The sequence below is a fragment of the Sinohyriopsis cumingii genome, chromosome 9 (genome assembly GCF_028554795.1).
Source record: "Sinohyriopsis cumingii isolate HCF-2022 chromosome 9, ASM2855479v2, whole genome shotgun sequence".
Lineage (NCBI taxonomy): Eukaryota > Metazoa > Mollusca > Bivalvia > Unionida > Unionidae > Sinohyriopsis > Sinohyriopsis cumingii.
In genome coordinates, this window is record NC_142969.1 from 66836538 (window position 1) to 66857022 (window position 20485).

General features: G+C 36.8%; 1 protein-coding gene across 2 annotated transcripts in view; it reads right to left on the bottom strand.

Moving 5' to 3' along the window:
• Nucleotides 1–20485, bottom strand: part of LOC149791945 (UBX domain-containing protein 4-like) — a 124073-nt gene that overhangs the window by 98493 nt on the left and 5095 nt on the right. For both annotated transcript variants that reach the window (XM_089970462.1, XM_089970461.1), the window contains exon 2: nucleotides 9290–9395. In XM_089970462.1, coding sequence (XP_089826588.1) covers nucleotides 9290–9395 — 106 coding nt within the window. The remainder of the gene's footprint in view (nucleotides 1–9289; nucleotides 9396–20485) is intronic.

Consider the following 20485-nt stretch of genomic DNA (forward strand, 5'->3'; position numbering starts at 1 on the left):
TCTCAGAATATCAATAATTGCCCATTTATGATCCACAGGATAAGTTCATTCAGGGTACTGATCAACCACATGGTCACTGTCATGCACAAATTTGTCTTTTCATGTTAAGCAAGCGTTTATTTTAGTATTTTCTATGTTATGACCCAAGGACAAAGTTCCTTGGAGCTAGAGAAAGACCTCAGTGCATGTCCCAGTGATCCCAGTCTGAAAGGTGTTGACTCTTCTGTTTCCAATCTTCTTTTCTTCTGGCCTTCACGAATTCATCAGATGATTTTATTTTCTCCAAATCTTCTGGGTGATGCTGGGTCATTGATGTCAGTGCATGAAGCACTTTACTGTGTCACTTTAAAAATTGTTTCATTGTTTAAATTTATTTTCAAAATTCCATTGAATACTAGCTAAAAGAAAGTAAAGTTAACTTCCTTTTCTTGGCCATCTTTATATATTAAAAAAAAAACAAAATAAAAAACATCTGCATACTTAAAAGGATCAAAGTCTGCTTCCGAGGCTGGCTTACATTGTAATTAAATAACCTTTAAATTGATATCCTCAACAACAAAAAAAGGTTTCAAAGTATTCAAAGTTGTCATCAGAGGTCTGCTTTCTTTGCAGTAAAAATAACCTTTGTCTTGGTTGTGTCAGTAAGTTCAAGCGATGAGTTTACTTCTCATTGCCAGTTGTGTTTCTTCACCACCCAGGCTTCAATCTGCTTGGCATCTGCAGTTTTAAATAATACAAACAAGCATTGATTTCTGTGGGTAAATAGTATAAACAGCAATAACTTACTTTAATGATACTTTTTGTAACCATTCAAGCAAAAAGATTGTCACATGCAATTAGGCGAATGTATTTTCAAATAATGATTTTTATTTGTGAGATACTGTCATATAGTTGACCTGGATATATTCAGTCTTGGTTATTTTGCACCTAACACCATGTCATGAGTGAATAGCAGTTGTCTTCAAGCAATCAGCTGCTTATTTCCCTCTTGTTTGTGATTTTGTTGGATCCATTTTCCAGTTAGATAACATATTCAACCCTGAGTATAACGAATGTCAATGAACGTGTTGTGCATTATCGGACATAAGTGATACATGCTACAGCATGGAAGCCTATGCTATTTATATGGAAATCGTGGATATATTTATTCTGTAATGCTCATGATGAAGGGAAAAAAAAGGAATAAATGATAACAATACAAGGTCAGTTTATTTCATTTTTTTATCATTTAAGTGTTTTGTTTATCTCGTTTATTACAAACATGCAGCATGATGTTCCACCCAGTCACATTAATCTGACACCAGGCCAACAAGTCATAACACTAACCTCTTAATGCTGAGCATCAAGCAAGGCAGCTGTTGGAGGGACCCCAGCTATGACTGTATAAAGTGGCTAGCCATACCTTTGCCTTCAGGCCAAGATGCTTCAAGAACTCGGGCAGGATAGATACTGTCATATCCTCTGACCTGCTGTTCTGCCTGATTTGATGTCGCATAGCACCCATTAGAGCTCTGTTGTACTGCCTCTTGAGTACTTTGAACTAGTTCATCTAACTTCTGATGGCAATAATGTTGCCACTCACCTCGTACCTGATGTCAGTGCTGTTTCTCTAGGGGTGCTTTTGTCGCTTGTAGTAAGTAGCCAGCAACAGCATTTGGTTTGACAACAGGGTGAACTTAAACTGGTGGTTGCTGACCGGTGTCAAGTTGGTGAAACACGCACTGGCAATTCCAGCTGGAGCGCGTGAAGTTGAGTACCCCTATAGTTTCCTCAAAGCGAGTGTGCCAGGCAGTGTCCAGGGATTAGTCAGGTGGTCTGCTATGTCTGGATCTCCAGATGCTTCATGCTCCTTGAGAAGAGCCTGACATTCTTCATCCAAACAGTGTGTATAGACTGGGCGATGATCACGAGGGTAAGACTGAGTGGCTGCCTTGAATATGGCTCTTTGGAGACAGTGGTAGGATTCCTTAATTGGGATGCAGTGCAATGTATAGTGATTATGCTATGCTCCAATATGTCACTGTAATTAGTCCAATCTGCGTTGTGGTCGATCTCCTTGTCTGTTTCAAGGTACTGGAGCACCTGATTCTCCAAAGAATCAGTCTGGACTTAAAGAACATCATAACTGTTGAGAAGGCAGGCTTTAGGCATGACCGCAGTCCTCGCTCTGACTACATTTGTTGAAAACAGTAATCAGAGAAACCTTAAAACTGGAGTCAATTTCCTTTACTAACAGCAGCATATGATACGGTCTGGCAGTGATGCTGTTAAAAATTATTCCTTCACAACTGGCACTTCAGAGTGCACATAATAACAATAATAATGAGGACTTTGTATAGCACCTAATATTTAGAAGCTCTAAGGGTTTTACAACATTAGACAACACCTATAAGATAAAAAACATATAATAATATTATTACAAAAACAAACACCATGAAATTAGAAAAACATTAAAAAATAAAAAAAAACATGCTGAGAATATTTCAGGTAGGAAACTTTATTAGGTCTTTAAGTTTGTTCTTGCAGTCGAAATAAGTGAGTTTTGAGAGCCCTCCTGAATGTGATCACTGTGTCTTTGTGTCTAAGTTCAGTGGGCAATTCATTCCACGTTGCTGGGCCCTGGTATGCAAAAGAACGCTGTCCATATGACTTTGTTTTCATAGTGGGAATAATGAGTATACGATTGTCAGAAGAGGAGCGTAAGTATCCTGCTGGTGTGTACACATGGGTGAGGTCGGATAGGTATGTTGGACTAGAGTCCGACTGAAACATAGCACAGAGAACAAATTTTGAGTTTGATTCTGGATCGAATGGATAGCCAGTGTAGGGTACAGAGCAGCGGTAAGGTGTGCTCTGATCGTGGTCCGAAAGAGCTGCAGCTTGTGTAGCCATCAGACTAATGGACTACCACAGGGATCTGTTCTTTCGCCAAGTCTGTTTATATCAATGAACACAGTCACACAAGTTCACGTATGCAGGCGACATTGCTCTCAGGACCCAAAGCTGCTCCTTTACTGGGCTTAAGGAGGTACTGAACAAAGACCTGGAGAAAGTGATGGACCTGATCAAGAAATGGCACATACAGCCAAGCACTACAAAAACAGTCTCCAGCATTTTCCACCTTAACAATACAAAATGAAAAATGAGCTTTGCATCCTCCTCAATGGGCAGCACATAAAACATGACCCAACACCAACATACCTTGATGTGACTGGACAGATCACTGACTTTCTATAACCACTCAAAGAAAACTGCAGCAAAACTGAGCACTCAAAACAACCTACTCCACAAACTGGCTGGCTCAAGCTGAGGCACTAGTGCGACACTCAAGACTTCAGCACTGGACCTCTGTTATTCAACAGCTGAGTTCTGCACTCCTGTCTGGGCTTAACTGTCCCATACCAAGCTAACTGACATCCAGCACAACACAACGATGTACATAATTTCTTGAACACTACATTCTACTCCTTTACCATGGCTGCTGGTACTCAGCAACATTCAACCTCCACAACTCCACCACCAGGAAGCAACCATAAAACTGCTGGCTAAGGTTTATGCCAGTGAGAAACTTCCACTGTACATGGACATAACCTCAAATACAGCAGTCTGATTGGCTTTGAGACATCCAATCTGGTTAGGTCCATTTCCAGAGGATATGACAGCTATTTCACCATGGTGTGATGAGTGGTCTTCAACAGATGTTGTAAACCACTTCCTCGTAGCTTTGCCATCTGTCTGCCATTCTGGCTTCAACCTTCCAGGACATTTGTGGACCAACCATTTCTGGACAGGTCAGGGTCGTTGTGCAGTCAGCCTTGTCTGATGGGCCAGTCAACTGACTCTTTCTGTAGCTGTTGTGCTCTGCAGACCATGTCACACATTGTGAACAATTGTCCACTGTCAAAGTTTCCCGGTGGCCTGCAGGCCCTATACCTTGCTGATGATGACGTTGTTAAATGGCTGGGCATGCACTGCATACAATAAATAAATATACCTGTATCATACAGTGGATATCTACTATCGCTAGCCTAACATAGTATCAAAATAGTTAAATGGGGAAAATTGTAAAGCAGCTGTTATGTGACAGTCCATTAGCCAAAGGAAATAATACTTTTCATCGTCTTAACTTATTGGCTCCGAGACTCTTAGTTTCCTACCAAAACCTTCAGCTGCATTTTTTTCTCTCAAATTTGGTGTTTTTACTGACTTGTAAATAAAGATGCCCTTTAATAATAACCCGGGTAATAAAATGAACAACTGGGTACCTGTTTAAAGAAAAGTATTCCGAATTCAGATCGAGACACTAATGATTACAGTTCAAGGTTCGTGTCATGTGCACATTTATTCATCCTCACAGGGGCTCATATGGTTGCTTACAATTTACTTGTCATACAAGTACTATATAATAATAAAAGTGGGGGACACTTCTCACTTTTCTCAAGCAAAAGAATCAATGCTGATATTTAAAGCTAGACCATCCCGGCTTCTTGCCTGTCCATGGTTCGTCCACCATTTTTCTCGCAACTTGAAACATGCTTGTTTTGAGATCCTGATGACATTAACTAAGTAAAGACTTTTCATCAACAGGGACAGTAAGTACATACATGTATTAAGAAATATTCAACAAAATAAAATGTAAATAATACTACCCTTAAAATAAAAGAAAGCACAATATAAATGTCCAGTTTAACTAATGCCAATTTTGCCTTACATTTGTGGTCCTGGAGTGAATATTAGCTGTTCAAGTCAGGGCCACTGTTCACATATTAGTTTACTTGACTCTTTTTTATTAGTGGGAAACCCAAGACAGATATTTTTTGTCATGGCAAAATCAACAAAAAACTTGTTTACCATAACATGCACTTCTTATACCATGTTAGAAAAAATTAATGAAATTAATAACTATACAGAATGAAATTTTTCACTGAAATATTTAAATATAAGGGACAGTTTGTTATTTAATAAAACTGAAGAAAATTTTACTTGGAACAGTTCCATGGAAACAAACAGGATTGTTGAATGTGAAACCACCTGTCACAGAGTTATTCTATTTTGATACTACATACATAGCGGACCAGTCTAAATTAAACAAATATGGCACCAGATATCATAAAAAAATGGGCTATATCATGTGACTGTTGGATGTTATTGACTGAAAAATGTTAGAGGAGAGGGATTTTGTTGAACTTAAAAACATGTTGCACCGGACCATCGTTAAAGGACTAACTATTTCAGGTCGAGGATACTACAACAGTCATTATTTGTGGACATTACAACTATTCATGAAAGTTACTGTAGACTAGTGAGTGTATTGCATAAATAATGTATCCATTTCTTCTGTGTCAATACTCTTGTATTAACTACTAATCCACATGGATTTAGCTGATTTGCGACAAAAAATTTTACTGCAAATCCAGGTAAATAGTAAAAATAAATGAATAGTAAATAAAATAAATATGTTTGTCATAGTTTTCTGTAATTATGGCATGTAATATATAGACTCTCTTTTTATTGTCAGATTACACTTTTTGCTACTTATATCAGTAATAAATTATGTTTATATTTCGCTTAGGGATTAGTATGTGTGAACCTACAACAAAGCAGTTCAGGTTCACATTTAAAACAATTTCTCTTAGATAGGGTATCCGGGTAACCAACCGTTAGGATTGACAGGTATCTGGTAGCAATTTCCCAAACTTCTGACATCTCTGCTTGTAAAATGGTACGTATCTGATGGATATGTGATAGACCCTGGCCTCAATGTGCTTTTCTGTGCTATTTCTGTAGACCCTAAAGAGCACTGGTCATAGACTGAACCATTCTATTTGTGAAAAGCTATGAATATTTTTCCTGTTTTGCTATTTTTAATTACCGCATCTCTCATATTTGTCAATGACATTGAGAATATTATGTTCATTAAGATGTTTGAAAGTTTCATTTATGACTCACTGAACTCGTCCACATCATTAACTTTATCATCTTTATTTTCAAATGGACTAAACAGCTTGTTTAGTTAATCCACAAACGAATCAAATGAACCAAAAGCTAAAGTATGTACTATACAAGTGCACATTGTTTACATAGTTCTTAATACACAATACTATTTTTAGACACAAGCTGTGCAGTATTAAGCCGTGTAGTATGGAAAAACACTACACACTTCTGACAATGTAAAACTTAACAAAGAAAAAAAATGAGCGTATAATAAATTCTGACAGTTAAACAGACGATCTTCATAATAAGGAGGGGCTTACAGATGGAGCCCCAGCAGGGAAGAGAGTATTGATAATTTAACTGTCTTTCAAGTACCTCAAAATATAAAAATGCAGCATTGCATCTGCAGGTATGATACATATTAATTTAACACTTTTTTTTAAGATGGGCTTTATAGGCAACTCACTGAGAATACAAGCAGGGCCCAATCTTGATTCAGAGCCCCTCGTGCTAGGCAATTATATAAGTTTTGAGCTTGGGGATCAAACTTATAAGAGTTTATAAATAAATCATTTATGTCAAAAAAATGGGTACTGCTTCATTACAGCTTAATTTCAGATACTAGATTTTTCTTAAACAGCACCTTTACATCATTAAAACTGAAGACTGAGGTACTAACAGATTCAGAACTGTGGAAAATTCACAAGAAAAAATTGGATATTTTGAGACTTGTGACAAGATTAAAAACTGAATTCACTAGTTTTCATGGGGCACTAATTAGTGGAGATTTCCTTCTTGCTACATACAACAAAATTACACACCCAATCAACAATGATCCTTCGGTGAATATGAGATCCTTTCTTCAATCCAGAAACTTAAAGGTCACTGGCCATACTCCAACATTTTCCTATTTATATCAGATTTCCGTTACATGATTAAAAATAGTTATACTTGCACAAAAAGAACAAAAATTATCAAGTGTAAAGAAGAAATAATAATTTAATTACTCAAAATAGAAGTATATAACGCTGTTACTTCCCCTTAGTTACGATTTCCCACCTATAGAGGACGCAACCGGAAATGACGTACATTTATCCCTACGAGACGAAGTACATGCTTCTTGTTGTCGAAAAATAAACATTATAAACTACGGATAGGGAACATTTAGATGAAGCTAATGAAAACTAATTTACTGTTCAGCCTTATATCGGTATGCGTGCACAAAGCACTAGATTTGTCATTTTCAAAACTGTTCCATTGTTTCAATTTATTTTCAACATTCCCATTAATACAGGTATAAATAATCAATGATGGGTTCCCTGCATCGGCAGACTTAATAAAAAAAAAAAAAAGATGAAAGAAATCGGCACACTTAAAGAATCCAAAGGAACCAAACTTGACTTCCTTTTGTCGGCCGATTTCAGAAGAAAAAATTGGCACACTAAAAAGATACCAAAGTCAAGATTCCAGGGTTGGTTTGCATTGTAATAAAATAGCCTATGTATTCGATATCCTGTCAGTAGGTTTAAACAATGAGTTTATTGCTCCCTGCTAGTTACGGTTATCACCTGGGTTTCTATTTGTTTGTCACAGGTAATCATAATTTAGGTTTGCAGGGCAAATAGTATACACAATAATAACTTCCTTTAATAATACTTTTGTAACCCATGCTTGTAAAAAGATTATCATTTGTACTTACATTGAATGTATTTTAAAATAATGATTTTTTTTATTTGCGAGATACCAACTTATAGTTAACCTGGATACAATACAATCTAGGTCAGTTTGCAATAAGTAACGTATGATGCGTAAATGGCAGGTGCCTTCAAGCAATCAGGTGATACTTTCGTCTCATTTGCGATTTTGTTATTTGACATAAGCGATACACATTACACTAAGGATGCATATGCAAGCCGGCATCTGCCATATATACGAAGTTCCTGGATACATATTTTTTAAAATAATTTTTGCATGATGAAAAAAGAAGGAATATATGATAACAGTGCAAGGTTAATTTCTTTCATTTTATTTTCAAACAAGTGTATGTTTATCAATTTATTTTGTACCGTGAGTGTGTGTGTGTGGGAGGGAGGCAAAAATTAAACACAAACTTATTTCCTTTCTAATTTGTACGGAATAATGGAGTAAATATGATTCACGATACTGACCAGTAATGACAAGCTTTCAATGTACGCGCGCAAACACTAAGACAACTTGAAAAATAAAAGCAAACAATAAAATTAACTGGTAAGAGCATCATATTGCAGCAACTAAATACTGACAAAATGCTCAACAGTATTCTCTCTCTCTCTCTCTCTCTCTCTCTCTCTCTCGTGTAAATTATGTATATTTGTTATAATATCTCACGTACACTACCCTTAGCAAAATGTATACGTATTATGTAGAATATTATCTGTTATGTATTTTTGTTTTATAAATGATTATTGATAATTTGACCGGAAGACTTAAATTGAGAATGTCGTTGTGCAGATGCATATAATTTTTAGCATAAAAATGTATGTAAATATTTTAATTAGAACAAGCAAGATATGTCAGTAAGCAAGATATGTCAGTTTGTGTTTCCTCTCATAAATATGTACGTTACGAAGTATGTTTATTTTCTTTCAAAGAATATCAAAATAGTCTGTTTAAATTAATTTTTTTCCCCTAAAACCTATCTTACATAGCATCTACTTTTTTGTTGAAGAAAAAGAACGTACAAACTATTGTTAAGTTTGGCCAAATTGTATTTCAAGTTGGGCCGAATTGTCTTTGGGCCAAATTCACTATAATCTGGCATAAATGATACAACTTTCCCATCCCTCCCCTATTCAATCCCACTGATTAAATACACTTTTTTTCTGGTAAACATGGTTTTTCGCAAAAAAGAAAAAGCTTTTTCCCATCATCACTCTTTTGGTTACATCCGAATGCAACACAGTGCACCATATTTGCTGTACAAAAGCACGATTGTACGCTATATCACATACACATTTACATGGGGAAATTAAGCACTTGAATGGCTAGGTTGAATAGGAGGGATAAATGTACGTCATATCTGGTTTTGGCAGGCGGAAACTACCGATTGTTTATGGAGATTGTCGAATAATTTTTTCATTTTATAAAGCGGAGTTTTAAGTCTAATTAAACATTTTTATGGTGTGCATACATAACCAATGCGTTTTGTTTATAACTATAATAATATCACACGTTTGTACAATATAGGTGGCAGGTGACCTTTAAGTACTGATAAAAACATGCAATGTCCCATAAACCTGATACTGATGGAAAAAAAACAAAGCTCACACTAACCATGCAATATAAACTAAATAAATTAAGCACAGATGCATCTTACCTGTTTCCAGCTATCCTCACTGCCACAGCCTTGTTAGCTTCACATATTTTAGTCACCTGATCATCCTCCCAGGTTTTGGACATCTGTTGTGACAACTCATCTTCACCTACAGAAACAGCAAGAAGTACTTTAACAAAAGGTAGCATTTAAAATAGGAGTTCTGCCTGTAAATTATGTGTTTGTGATTTGGATTTTTAATGTAGCTTTAACATTTTTTCAGTCATACTGCTATGATGTCTGCTGTGTAGCAGTTTATGGTGATGTCTAGAACTGGGGCATCATGCTACAGGCATGTAGTATGATGTCCCAATCAGTCACATTATCCTGAGACCAGGCCGACTAGTCCTAACACTAACCTGTAATTACTTTTACACAGGAAAGGCAGAAACTTGTAGCATGCAAGGGTTCAACTTTTAAAGTTATATTCTATTAAATGTTGATGTTTACTACATATAACAGTTACGAGTATAAGATATGCAACCTTCAAACACTGTTAACATTTCACCTTAAAACTGCTGTTATAAAAGTGATATCCATATCTTGTCAGTTCCAAGCAAATCAAATTGCTACACTAGAGACACAAGTCTGCCAATTATCACATTATTAAAGACCTGGAAAAGCTAGGCTTAGTAGGACAATACAATGCTGTTTTTATATTCTATGAAAGAAAAAATTTAAAAAATGATTGATCAAATTCATGGTGGACAGCCTGGCGTGTTCCAGCTGTAACACACATGCTATGACAGGATCAAGAAATGAATGTAACTCTCTGAAATGCCATTTTTGCAAAAGGATCAAAGGAAAATCTTTGCATACCCTCAGGGTTGCCATTAATTTTTCACTTTTGACAGTCCTTCATTTTCATTTTACTACACTTGCAAGAAAAATAAAACTGAGTGCAATTTTTTTTTATTTGCTAGAAATAAAAGAAATTAGAATACTGTTGCTGTTGCTGTTTTAGGTTTCAATGCCATTTTTCAGCACAGGATAGGCTATACATGGCGGCCAGTATTAATGGTGGAAGAAGAACCCTGGTAAAACCCGGAAAAGAACCAACAACCCACCAGAAGATACTGGCAAGCTTTCTCACATACCAACATTGGCCGAATCCGAGACTCAAACCCATGCAGACAGAGGTGAGATTATAATATTGTTTTTGCATAGGAGTTAATGTTGAATGACTCCATTCATTCAAACTGCTCATGAATACAGAAACAAAAAATTTCAATGTCTGCAACTCAGTGCACTTGCTTATAAGGGAACAGTGATAGTCAAAACTTTTTCTTCTAATAATGTGGCATAGTAAACACATTTTATAACTTTTGGCCTACATGTGCAACTGACAGACTCAGCTCATCTGGATATAGAAAGGCAAGTTTCCTGCTATGATCCTGATGACATTAATGGTGTCTAGGAATCTTATGATCATTTAAGTCTGTGTTCTCTAATGCACCTTGTTCGGAATAATTTAGATATTGGGAAAATCGTTTTATTGTTAACAGACCACCAAACCAAATATCAAATGTATAGCAGTTCTGAACTACACTTTGTTCCTATGAGTTGGGCCTAAGTAGACAAGACAGTATAAATCATGCTCAAAAGGGCATCTTATTTCATCCTGAATAGTCATTTTTCTTCTTCTTAACGCCTATTAATATTATTATGGCAAAATTATATTAATGACATTAAGTCTTGGGACAAGAATTTTTTTAACCTTTGTGACCCAAGACTTGCATGCATATAAAAAAAAATTACTTTTCATTGTGAAAACTCTTACAGACACAAAAATGTCAGAGATCGCCATACATTACAAAGTAGTGACCAGCTCTTGTTCAACAACAATGCCAATACACTGTTATAAACATCTATGATTGCTCTAATATTCTAATTTCTCCAAACAAGAAATAAAATACAGGATGTTGTTGTTGTTGTTGTTGTTGTAGGGTTTAATGGCATTTTTCAGCACAAGATAGGCTATACATGGCGGCCAGTATTTTTCATTACAAATGTTCTGATGGATAAAATTTTCCATATCATTAGTACTGCATAAACTTTGTCTGAAAATATTCCATGTTACAGGATGATGCAACAATTCCCTTATGTAATATTGCATCATTAATTGTTTGTCTGCAAAAAAAGAAAAATAAGTCCTTTTTATTCAACCGAGTCACTTAGAAGTATGGAGGGACTCCTCAACATCATTAGTGACAAGAAATTATCCATCAAAGTTGAAATAATGGTAAGTACGAAAGTGAAATACTGTACCTATATTTTCTGTAGAGTCAATAACCGATTTTAAGCAAATGAGATATAAATGTTTTATGTCATTATTATGCTTGAATGCAGGCAACACTTTTTGTGTTAAACTGTCCTTTATCATACATATCTTAAATACTTCAGGCAATACTTTGCACAAACTAACAGGGTTTCAGATATGTGTACATAAGTATTTATGTCCTATTTTTCCCCATTCAGTAGACTTTCAATCTTTCCTTCAGACTAATATATGACTGTTGGATTTCAAATATGTATACATATCGATGATGTTAATATGATACAGAAAGGTTATGGACACTTCGAATTGTAAACACGTATGTTTTAAATGTTCATACTATAATACACATACATATTAAATGGTCATACTGATATAAAAGCCCTACCTAAACAAGATCTCTTTTCTGTAAAAGAGTTTTGATGAGTAAAATGTTTAAATTCCTACAAATCCTGAGAAGTCAATTAAAAAGCTTGACATGCTTGGTATTATATTTATAAGTAGACAAAAATATCTGCAAATGAAAATGCAAGTAATAACTTCTTGGTTACAAATGACACAGGTTAATGATATTAATAACTGTTAATGCAGAAGAACTATGTTAAGGCACAACTTCAGTTTGATAATGTTACAGATTTATAACTCAACAGTATCCAATACGGATTTAAGCTCATCCAACCTATCCGGGAACCATGAAGCTGATGGACATATTGTAAACCTGAATGAAGATATCATTGCACAGGAAATGTTTTGAGAATTGTTTCATTGTTTGTGTATATTCATTAAACACTTAATTTCATAAATTTAGCATTATACTGATAGCTTGTCATTATAATTTATTTGAAAGGTTCATAATTTCAGTGGGGGGCCCTGAGTGGCATAGTGGTCTAAAGCACTCTGCACAGATCACTGCCATCTCACCTCTGTCTGCGCTGGTTCAAGTCTCAGATTCAGCCAATGTGTGTATGTGAGAAAGCTTGCCAGTAGCTTCTCGTGGGTCAGTGGTTCTTTCCAGGGTTCTTCCACCACCATTAATACTGGCCGCCATGTGTAGCCTATTGTGTGCTGAAAAATGGCGTTAAACCCCACAACAACAACATAATTTCATTACTGCAAGACTGGTAATGGGCTCTAGTTAGAAACAAATGAATGAAAGAGATTATTGAAGCAGAACATGTCAAAATAAGTTTGTTCATTTCGTGAATTATGTAGTGCCCGTAACTGTTTGGACCTTTGTCTGGTACATTAATTTAATTTTTTTCCATATGCAGTTCTGAAACTAGAACATGTGGTTGATTATTGCCTATACGTTCAAACAACATCAAAGTAATATTTTCCATTTCCCTTGACCATGTTAGTGTATTCTGATAAAGTTATGCTGTTAAAATAGTATTTTAGCAGGTGTTGAAGAGAGAGTAAGGTTTTATTCGCCTATGACCCATCTAGTCACATAAAAGTTATTATTTTTGTTTGCTTATGAGTTGAAGTTTGTTATATCACAAAAAATTAAATGTTCAAGTGAAAACCATAACTGACTTTGCTAATTATATTCACCATGCAGCGTCTGTAACCAGAACCTACTCTACCTCCAGCAAACAATAAAATAAACATGCCGTTTTCTCTTCAATAAACCATCAAATATTCAGAGGTTCAAAGTGCTGAACTTCCAAAATCAAGTTGCTTCAACAGAATTTTGAAATTTGATCCCCACGTGCAACACATCTGAGCTAAATACCATGATTTACCCATATATCATGCACATAACCAGAATACCTTCATAAAATTGTCATATTGATTAAATAATGACCATAATATAGGTTACAATTCCAAACAAAACTTGACTATATCACCATTGACCAATTTAGGTCTTCACTTTCATTCCACTTTTAATTTTGGCATATCAGTTGTTTCAGTGGATTTTTTTACATTATAAAATGGTGGATTTGCATAATTTGTCTTTGTTTTCCAACATAAATCCTGGCCAGTTAATTGTTTAAACCCTGAAAATGGCTTGGGTAAATTGGGAATTTTGTCCAAAGGTAATGCCAGTGCCCCTATGTTCTACAAGACTAAACCCTCTACTGCCTTCAATGAAACAATATTGATAATATTACTGTAGCCAAGAAAACATATATTTTATGGCTGCTAACATCAAATTAAAGTACCAGTGCTATTACAGCATTTTTTTTCAGAGACTAATTTCTGAGACTTCTTTATCATATTTTTGAGACATTATTAAGTTTAGTGCAGTGGTGCCAATGATTTGAAACCAACAGATGTACTTTATTCAGTGCAAGTTAAATTGTCAATGTACACCATGATGTAAACAAGGCCACTAAAAATGTGCATGATAAATCATGGGCCTCTGAAATTCTATCAAAGAAAATGTCAGAATAGCGGAGAAAAAACAAAAAAAAATCCTATACAGGCATATTCTACATATGTATTATGAATGTATAGGATTTTTTTGCTTGGGGTTTTTTTTGTCATTTATTTTCTATTTTCTTTGTCCTGGTTTCTTTCTGTGCATCCTTGGTGCCATGATTCCTGACTTCGCATGTTGATGTCATGTATTTACCATCTTTCAAAATGAAGCTTCTGAATATTTTGTAGTCTTTGTCTTTGTTCATTAAGTTGTGTCATACATTCCGCCTCAGAAAATTTTTAATGGCCTGTTATTGTCAGAGTCGGTATTCATCAATCCCTAATAATGCACTTCACAAGTCTCTGAACTATCCACCCAGCAGGGTCAACTGATTCGCAATTCTTGTTCATCCACTTGTCAGTACTATTGTTCTGGTCCATTTACCTTGGTCAGCAAATGATTTTTCAGTTTTGACTAGTAATAGTCAATAAATTATAAAGTAACTTACTCAAAGTCATTGCATTTCTCTTCAAAGGAAACTGTGTCATCAGCATCCAAAATTCCCCAAAGTCCAAAAATAAGAATTCATTTCTTTTGTCAATAAAAAGGCACCTAATGGGGGAGCTCCCCATTTACCATAAAAATAAGGAGTAGAAACAAAGGAGGGGGAGGAGGAAACGGCCAGTTCAATATTTACCCAACACTTCGATATCCATTTCTCTCTATTCTATCACCACTCTGTTAGAGCTCTATTAAAATCGAATTCTTTTCAAGATGTCACCTCTCGTTGTACAGTATAAGCATTAATCTTTCGATTGTTTCTGAGCTTAACCTGTGCCTCATCTGTGTATCAATATTTTTCTGTGCCGTGATCACCCCTTCTGTCTATCGTCCAAAGTGGCATATACCTAGCTAGCTCAGCCATCTTGAGCAAATTAGGAAACTGTTTTTTATAACCGTTAGGTACATTTTCCAGACCTCATATGTATTGTCTTTTGCATATTTCTGCTGTAAAATATATTTCAATAACACAAGTGCTGTCAAAGTTTCACTTTCTTAAATTAGTGCTTTGCCATTACGCCAGATCTGCTCCATACCACTACATTAGGGTTGTTAAGTCCATCAATACCATAATACCCTTTATAATATATATATTTTGATCATTCTCATATATATATATATATATATATATATATATATATATATATATATATCTCTTAACTTTTTTATTTGATTTTATCATAAACCTTATAGGACCACATGGTTTTATGGCACAAGATCTCACAGGGTTAAATTGTTTGTAAACGGAAATAAAAATTGCCAAACTTTTAAACTGTATCGTAATTAGGCTTGGTAACTTGTGTCATGACAGACACTTGGTTGGATAAATTTTTTATACTGCAGAGTATATTTTCATGTGCGACTTTAAACTAATTTCAGGAGATCTTGCTGCTGTTGCAAATTTGAACAAATTATGTGATTCACACAATCTCGCACCCTAGCACCATCTTTGCAACAGCACTGTTCTTAAATTTTTGTGCGGCATTTTCACAATCGTGTCTGGTACCCAAGACACAAGTAGATTCTGCAAATATGGTCATAATGGCTTTGACTCTTTCATTATCCAGCCCAATCACAAGTTTAGTCAAGTCAAGAGTAAATAGTGGTGCTATCACTGTTAAAAGATTTTGAGAATGATGACAATAATGTGTCTTGAAAGGAAAGACTATTTGACTGATGCTATTATAATTAAACATACTATTATCAAAATCTGTTTAACATTTTGCTTGATTACAGGTAGTAGACTAGTGTATCCTTAATTAATTGCAATCAGTTGAGATCATCTATCAAATTGCAAAACATGTTTGATCAAAGAAACTAGAAATAAAGCACTTTGCTGACATTTTTTAAATTTACTGAATTTATTGCATTTTTAGAACACCAAATATAATGTTTATAAATAATTTTGTTGTTGTTTTGGGGTTTAATGCCATTTCTCAGTTCAAGATAGACTATACATAGGGCAAGTATAACTGGAGGAGGAAGAACCCAGGAAAAACCCTGCAAGAACCAACCAACCAACCAAAGGAATCTACTGGTAGCTTTTTCACATATACACATGGCCAAGCCCATGACTCAAACCTATGAGGAGAGAGGTGAGAAGGTCATGATTGGTATAGGTCAGCGCTTTACATCATTTGGCCACCCAGGGTCCCATATAACCTTGTGATTTCTGGGGGGTGTGTGATTTGGATTTTTAACAAACAATTTTCAGTCATATCGCTACGATGTCTGCAGTGTGGCAGTTTATAGTGATATCTAGCACTGGGGCATCATGTCGCAGACATGTAGCGCAATGTCCCACCCAGTCACATTATCCTGACACCAGGCCGACCAGTCCTAACACTAACCTCATAATGTTGAGTGCCAAGCGAGGCAGCCGTTAGTACCATTTTTGTAAGTCATTGGTATGACTCAGTCGGGGATAGATTTTTTTTATTTTTGGTCATAAATACTCAAGTGTTATTTTATTATATGTGTTAATATAATAAAATCTCAATTAAGAAATCAAATTTTTAGAGGAATTATGATGAACTTTAAATCATTTACATTCATTTAAATTTGCGCAATTTTCATAGGGTATAATGAAATAAAATAAGTTTGTTAACGGTTTCATATTTAACTTGAAAGATATACACTCAACGTTTTATTACTGCCTAACACATTAATAACTTGCTCACAGTAATAATGATAATAAGGTGGACTTAATATCGGATATAATCTTTAGCTCTAAGCACTTTACAATATTAAATAACACAAACACATACAATGACAAGATTACAAAAACAAACACCATGAAATTACAAAACAAAAATGAAGATGTTTGGTTTGCTTGGACATCATGCATTAGTTGGGTTATATTTAGCATACATAGGTTTCTCATTGTAGCGAAATGAGATGGAGGGTTAGGGACTGATACGTTGAGATGGCATATGATGCAGAGGTGATCAAGTTCGTGGGACTCCAATGAAGCTTTAGAATATTATTATCAGGTCGATAAGGAATGAGTCTAAAATGTGACTAAGGGTGGGTCATTTGTAAATGTGAATAGAATCTAGGAGTTTTTATGTGTATGGATTTCGAGGACACTCAAAGTGAAAACTTATATCTCCAAGAATAATCAGCTTGCCACCTATCAAATTTCCATACTACAGGAAGTTAGGAATCTGCTCCAAAGGGAGAGATTCAGTCCACTTGTTTTTCGTGAAACAATGGGCTGACCATTGTTCCATTTTGAGTGAGGTTTTGATCAGTTCCAATGTAGTGTAGTTAAGACAGTGAATTAGAGTTCTTTGTGACGACAGCAATGCTGCATCCATAGGAGCGGTGGGGAATGACTTCATGAAGTAATCAGAGGGTGTTAGATCCACAAACTCTGGCTCATCACCTGACATTTCTTTATTTGTTGGTGCCATTTACATTCAAGTAAAAATGAACGCAGTCCATGTTATTAATTCTTGTGCACATGTAGTATGGAGTGCTAACGAGCTGTTATTTAATGCAAATAATGAGGTTCAACATAAACAATATTAATGATGGAAAAAGATCTAAATGTAATAGCTTATCTAATTTGTTCTGATTTTGGCAAAATATTTATACCAAAAAACATAAACAAAAAAACCAGGGGCCCAGAGTGGCTGAGTGGTGTAAAGTGCTCACCATTACAGATCACTTGTCATCTCACCGTTGTCTGCGTGGGTTCGAGTTTCAGGCTCGTCCAATACGTGTATGTAAGAAAGCTTGCCAGTAGCTTCTTGTGGGTCGGTGGTTCTTTCCAGGGTTTCCCCTGAGTTCTTCCTCCAAAATTTATACTGGCCACTATGTATAGCCTATCTCGAGCTGAAAAATGGCATTAAACCCTACAACAACAACGTCTTGAGCAAATTTAAGAGCTGAAATCAAACTTTAAAAAAAAAATCAGCAAGAACTCATCCATGCATTAAAGTGTTATAATCCGCAGTCACAGATCATCACTGGATTATCACAGCATTTTATCCTTATTTTAATTACTATGACAGAGAAATCTGCATGATATTATTTTAACGAGTCTTATCAACTGACTGTTTTTTTTTGCCAAAATATTTTCATGAGAACATTATTCCCTTTTGCATGCCACAAATAGCTAATTCATTAATATTTACTGGTAAGCAATATTTTTTAATTCATAGGATATTAGGTTCCGTCACATTTTTTCACCCATTGTAAATCCATCTAGTCCATTACATAATATCAAATTATTAAACTAATTAATTATACATACACAACCAGTGATACGCTATGGTATAAACAATATAATGGAAGCATGTTTTGATGTTTTCAATGTGTTTCAGTGTTTTTGATTTTCTATGTAAGCTCAGGTACATAAACTCTGAAACCGTGTGAACAGCATCCGCATTCTCCATACTTTGAAAAAATGAGTGATTCAAGGGGAAACTCCGCCAAGGATGGTCCCAAGCCCAACTGAAAAAGGAGGAGGGTTGGGCGTGTGGCTAGCAACCCCACCCCGTTAAAGCAACTCTTGCTACGGAAACGGCAACATGGGAACAAACGACAACCAGCGCTGGGAGCAAAGCACACCAGGCAACTGGCTCTATGATGGAGAACAAAACCGCAAGGACGTCCCCATCCCGATAGCGGAACTCCTAACGCCAAAAGCATGGATCAGAGTTGGATGCTGGAACGTGCGAACGCTCAACCAGACTGGAAAACTGGCACATGCAGTGAGCAAGTTGAATCACTACAACTTGACCCTCATGGGTGTAAAAGAAGCACGATGGACTGGTGCTGGCAAGCAGAAGTTGAACTCAGGAGAAGTCATCATTTGGTCCGGAAGGAAGGACAATGACCACCGGGAAGGGGTCGCCATCATTATCAGCAAGAACAAGACCAATACCGTTCTACAGTGGAAGCCAGTGAACGAGCGCCTACTGTACATCAGGATGAACTCCAAGTATGCCAAGCTGTCTGTTGTTGTGGCCTATGCACCAATAGACAACGCGGAAGAAGAGGACAAAGACACCTACGACGCTCTTCAAGCCGTTTTAGAGGACGTCCCTCGACATGACGTGCTGTTGCTACTTGGCGACTTCAACGCTAGGGTCGGCTGCAACAATAAAGACAGAGAGAGAGGACCATGGGGTGCCATGGAGTAGGTATGATGACCGACAATGGGGAAAGACTGGTCAACTTTTGTGAGGAGAATGACTTGGTCATAGGAGGGACCCTGTTCGAGCACAAGGACATCCACAAGCTCACATGGACGTCACCAGACGCAGAACTCAGAACCAGACCACATTATCATCAATGGCCGATGGAAACATTCCTTGCAGGACGTGCGAGTGATGCAGCATGCTGACATCAGCAGTGACCATAGTCTTCTGGTGGCCAAGGTGACTTTGAAGCTTAGGAAAGTTAGGATAGGGGTCTCCAGGAATCAGCGCTTCGATGTGGCCAAGCTGAAAGATCCGAAAGTGAAGGAAGAGTTTAGGCTGGACCTAAGGAATAGGTTTAGTGTTCTAGAAGATGAGACAGCGCTGACCATCGACAATTTCAACAGAGCAATGAAGGAAGCAGGAGAAGTAGTCTTAGGTTATAGGAATAGTAAGAAGACAGAGTGGATATCAGGAGAGACATGGACTCGCATAGGCGAGAGAAGACAGATTAAGAAGAGACTTTTGGATGCCAAGTCACCAAAACTGAAAGAGAGACTTTCGAAGGAGTATAGAGGAAAAGACAAGGAGGTGAAGAAATCAGCAAGGATAGACAGGAGAGAATACACAGAGAGACTGGCAAAGGAGGCAGCAGCAGAACAGAAAGACATGAAGACGGTGTACCAGAACACCAAGAAGCTGAAGGGCAACTATGACCAGCACCACGACCTTCCAGTGAGAGATGAAGATGGAACTCATGTCACAGTGGAGGAGGAGGAGCTGAAGAGATGGAAGCAACACTTTGAGTCCATACTGAATCGCCCAGACCCACCAGTACTCAGTGACATTCCTGAAGCAGAGGAGGACCTTGACATCAACTGCGACAACATCACTGTTGAGGAGGTCAAGCAGACCATCCACAAGCTGAAGAATGGGAAGGCACCTGGCGATGATGGAGCATGCCCCGAGATGCTGAAGGCAGAAGACACAAAGACACCGCAGCTTCTTTGCCAGAGTCTCCAAAAGATCTGGGATAGTGAAGAAGCACCGAATGACTGGAAAACAGGAATCATCGTCAAACTTCCCAAGAAAGGAGATCTGGGGAACTGCAACAACTGGCAAGGAATCTCCTTACTATCCATCACCAGTAAGGTTTTCAGTCGCATCATTCTCCAACGCATCACAACAGCTGTGGACGGCCTTCTGTGCCAGGAACAGGCAGGCTTTAGGAAGGGCAAATCCTGCATCGACCACGTCTTCATTCTGAGACAGATCCTTGAGCAGTCCCATGAGTGGAATGGATCCCTTTATGTGGTCTTTGTGGACCTTGAGAAGGCCTTCAACAGCCT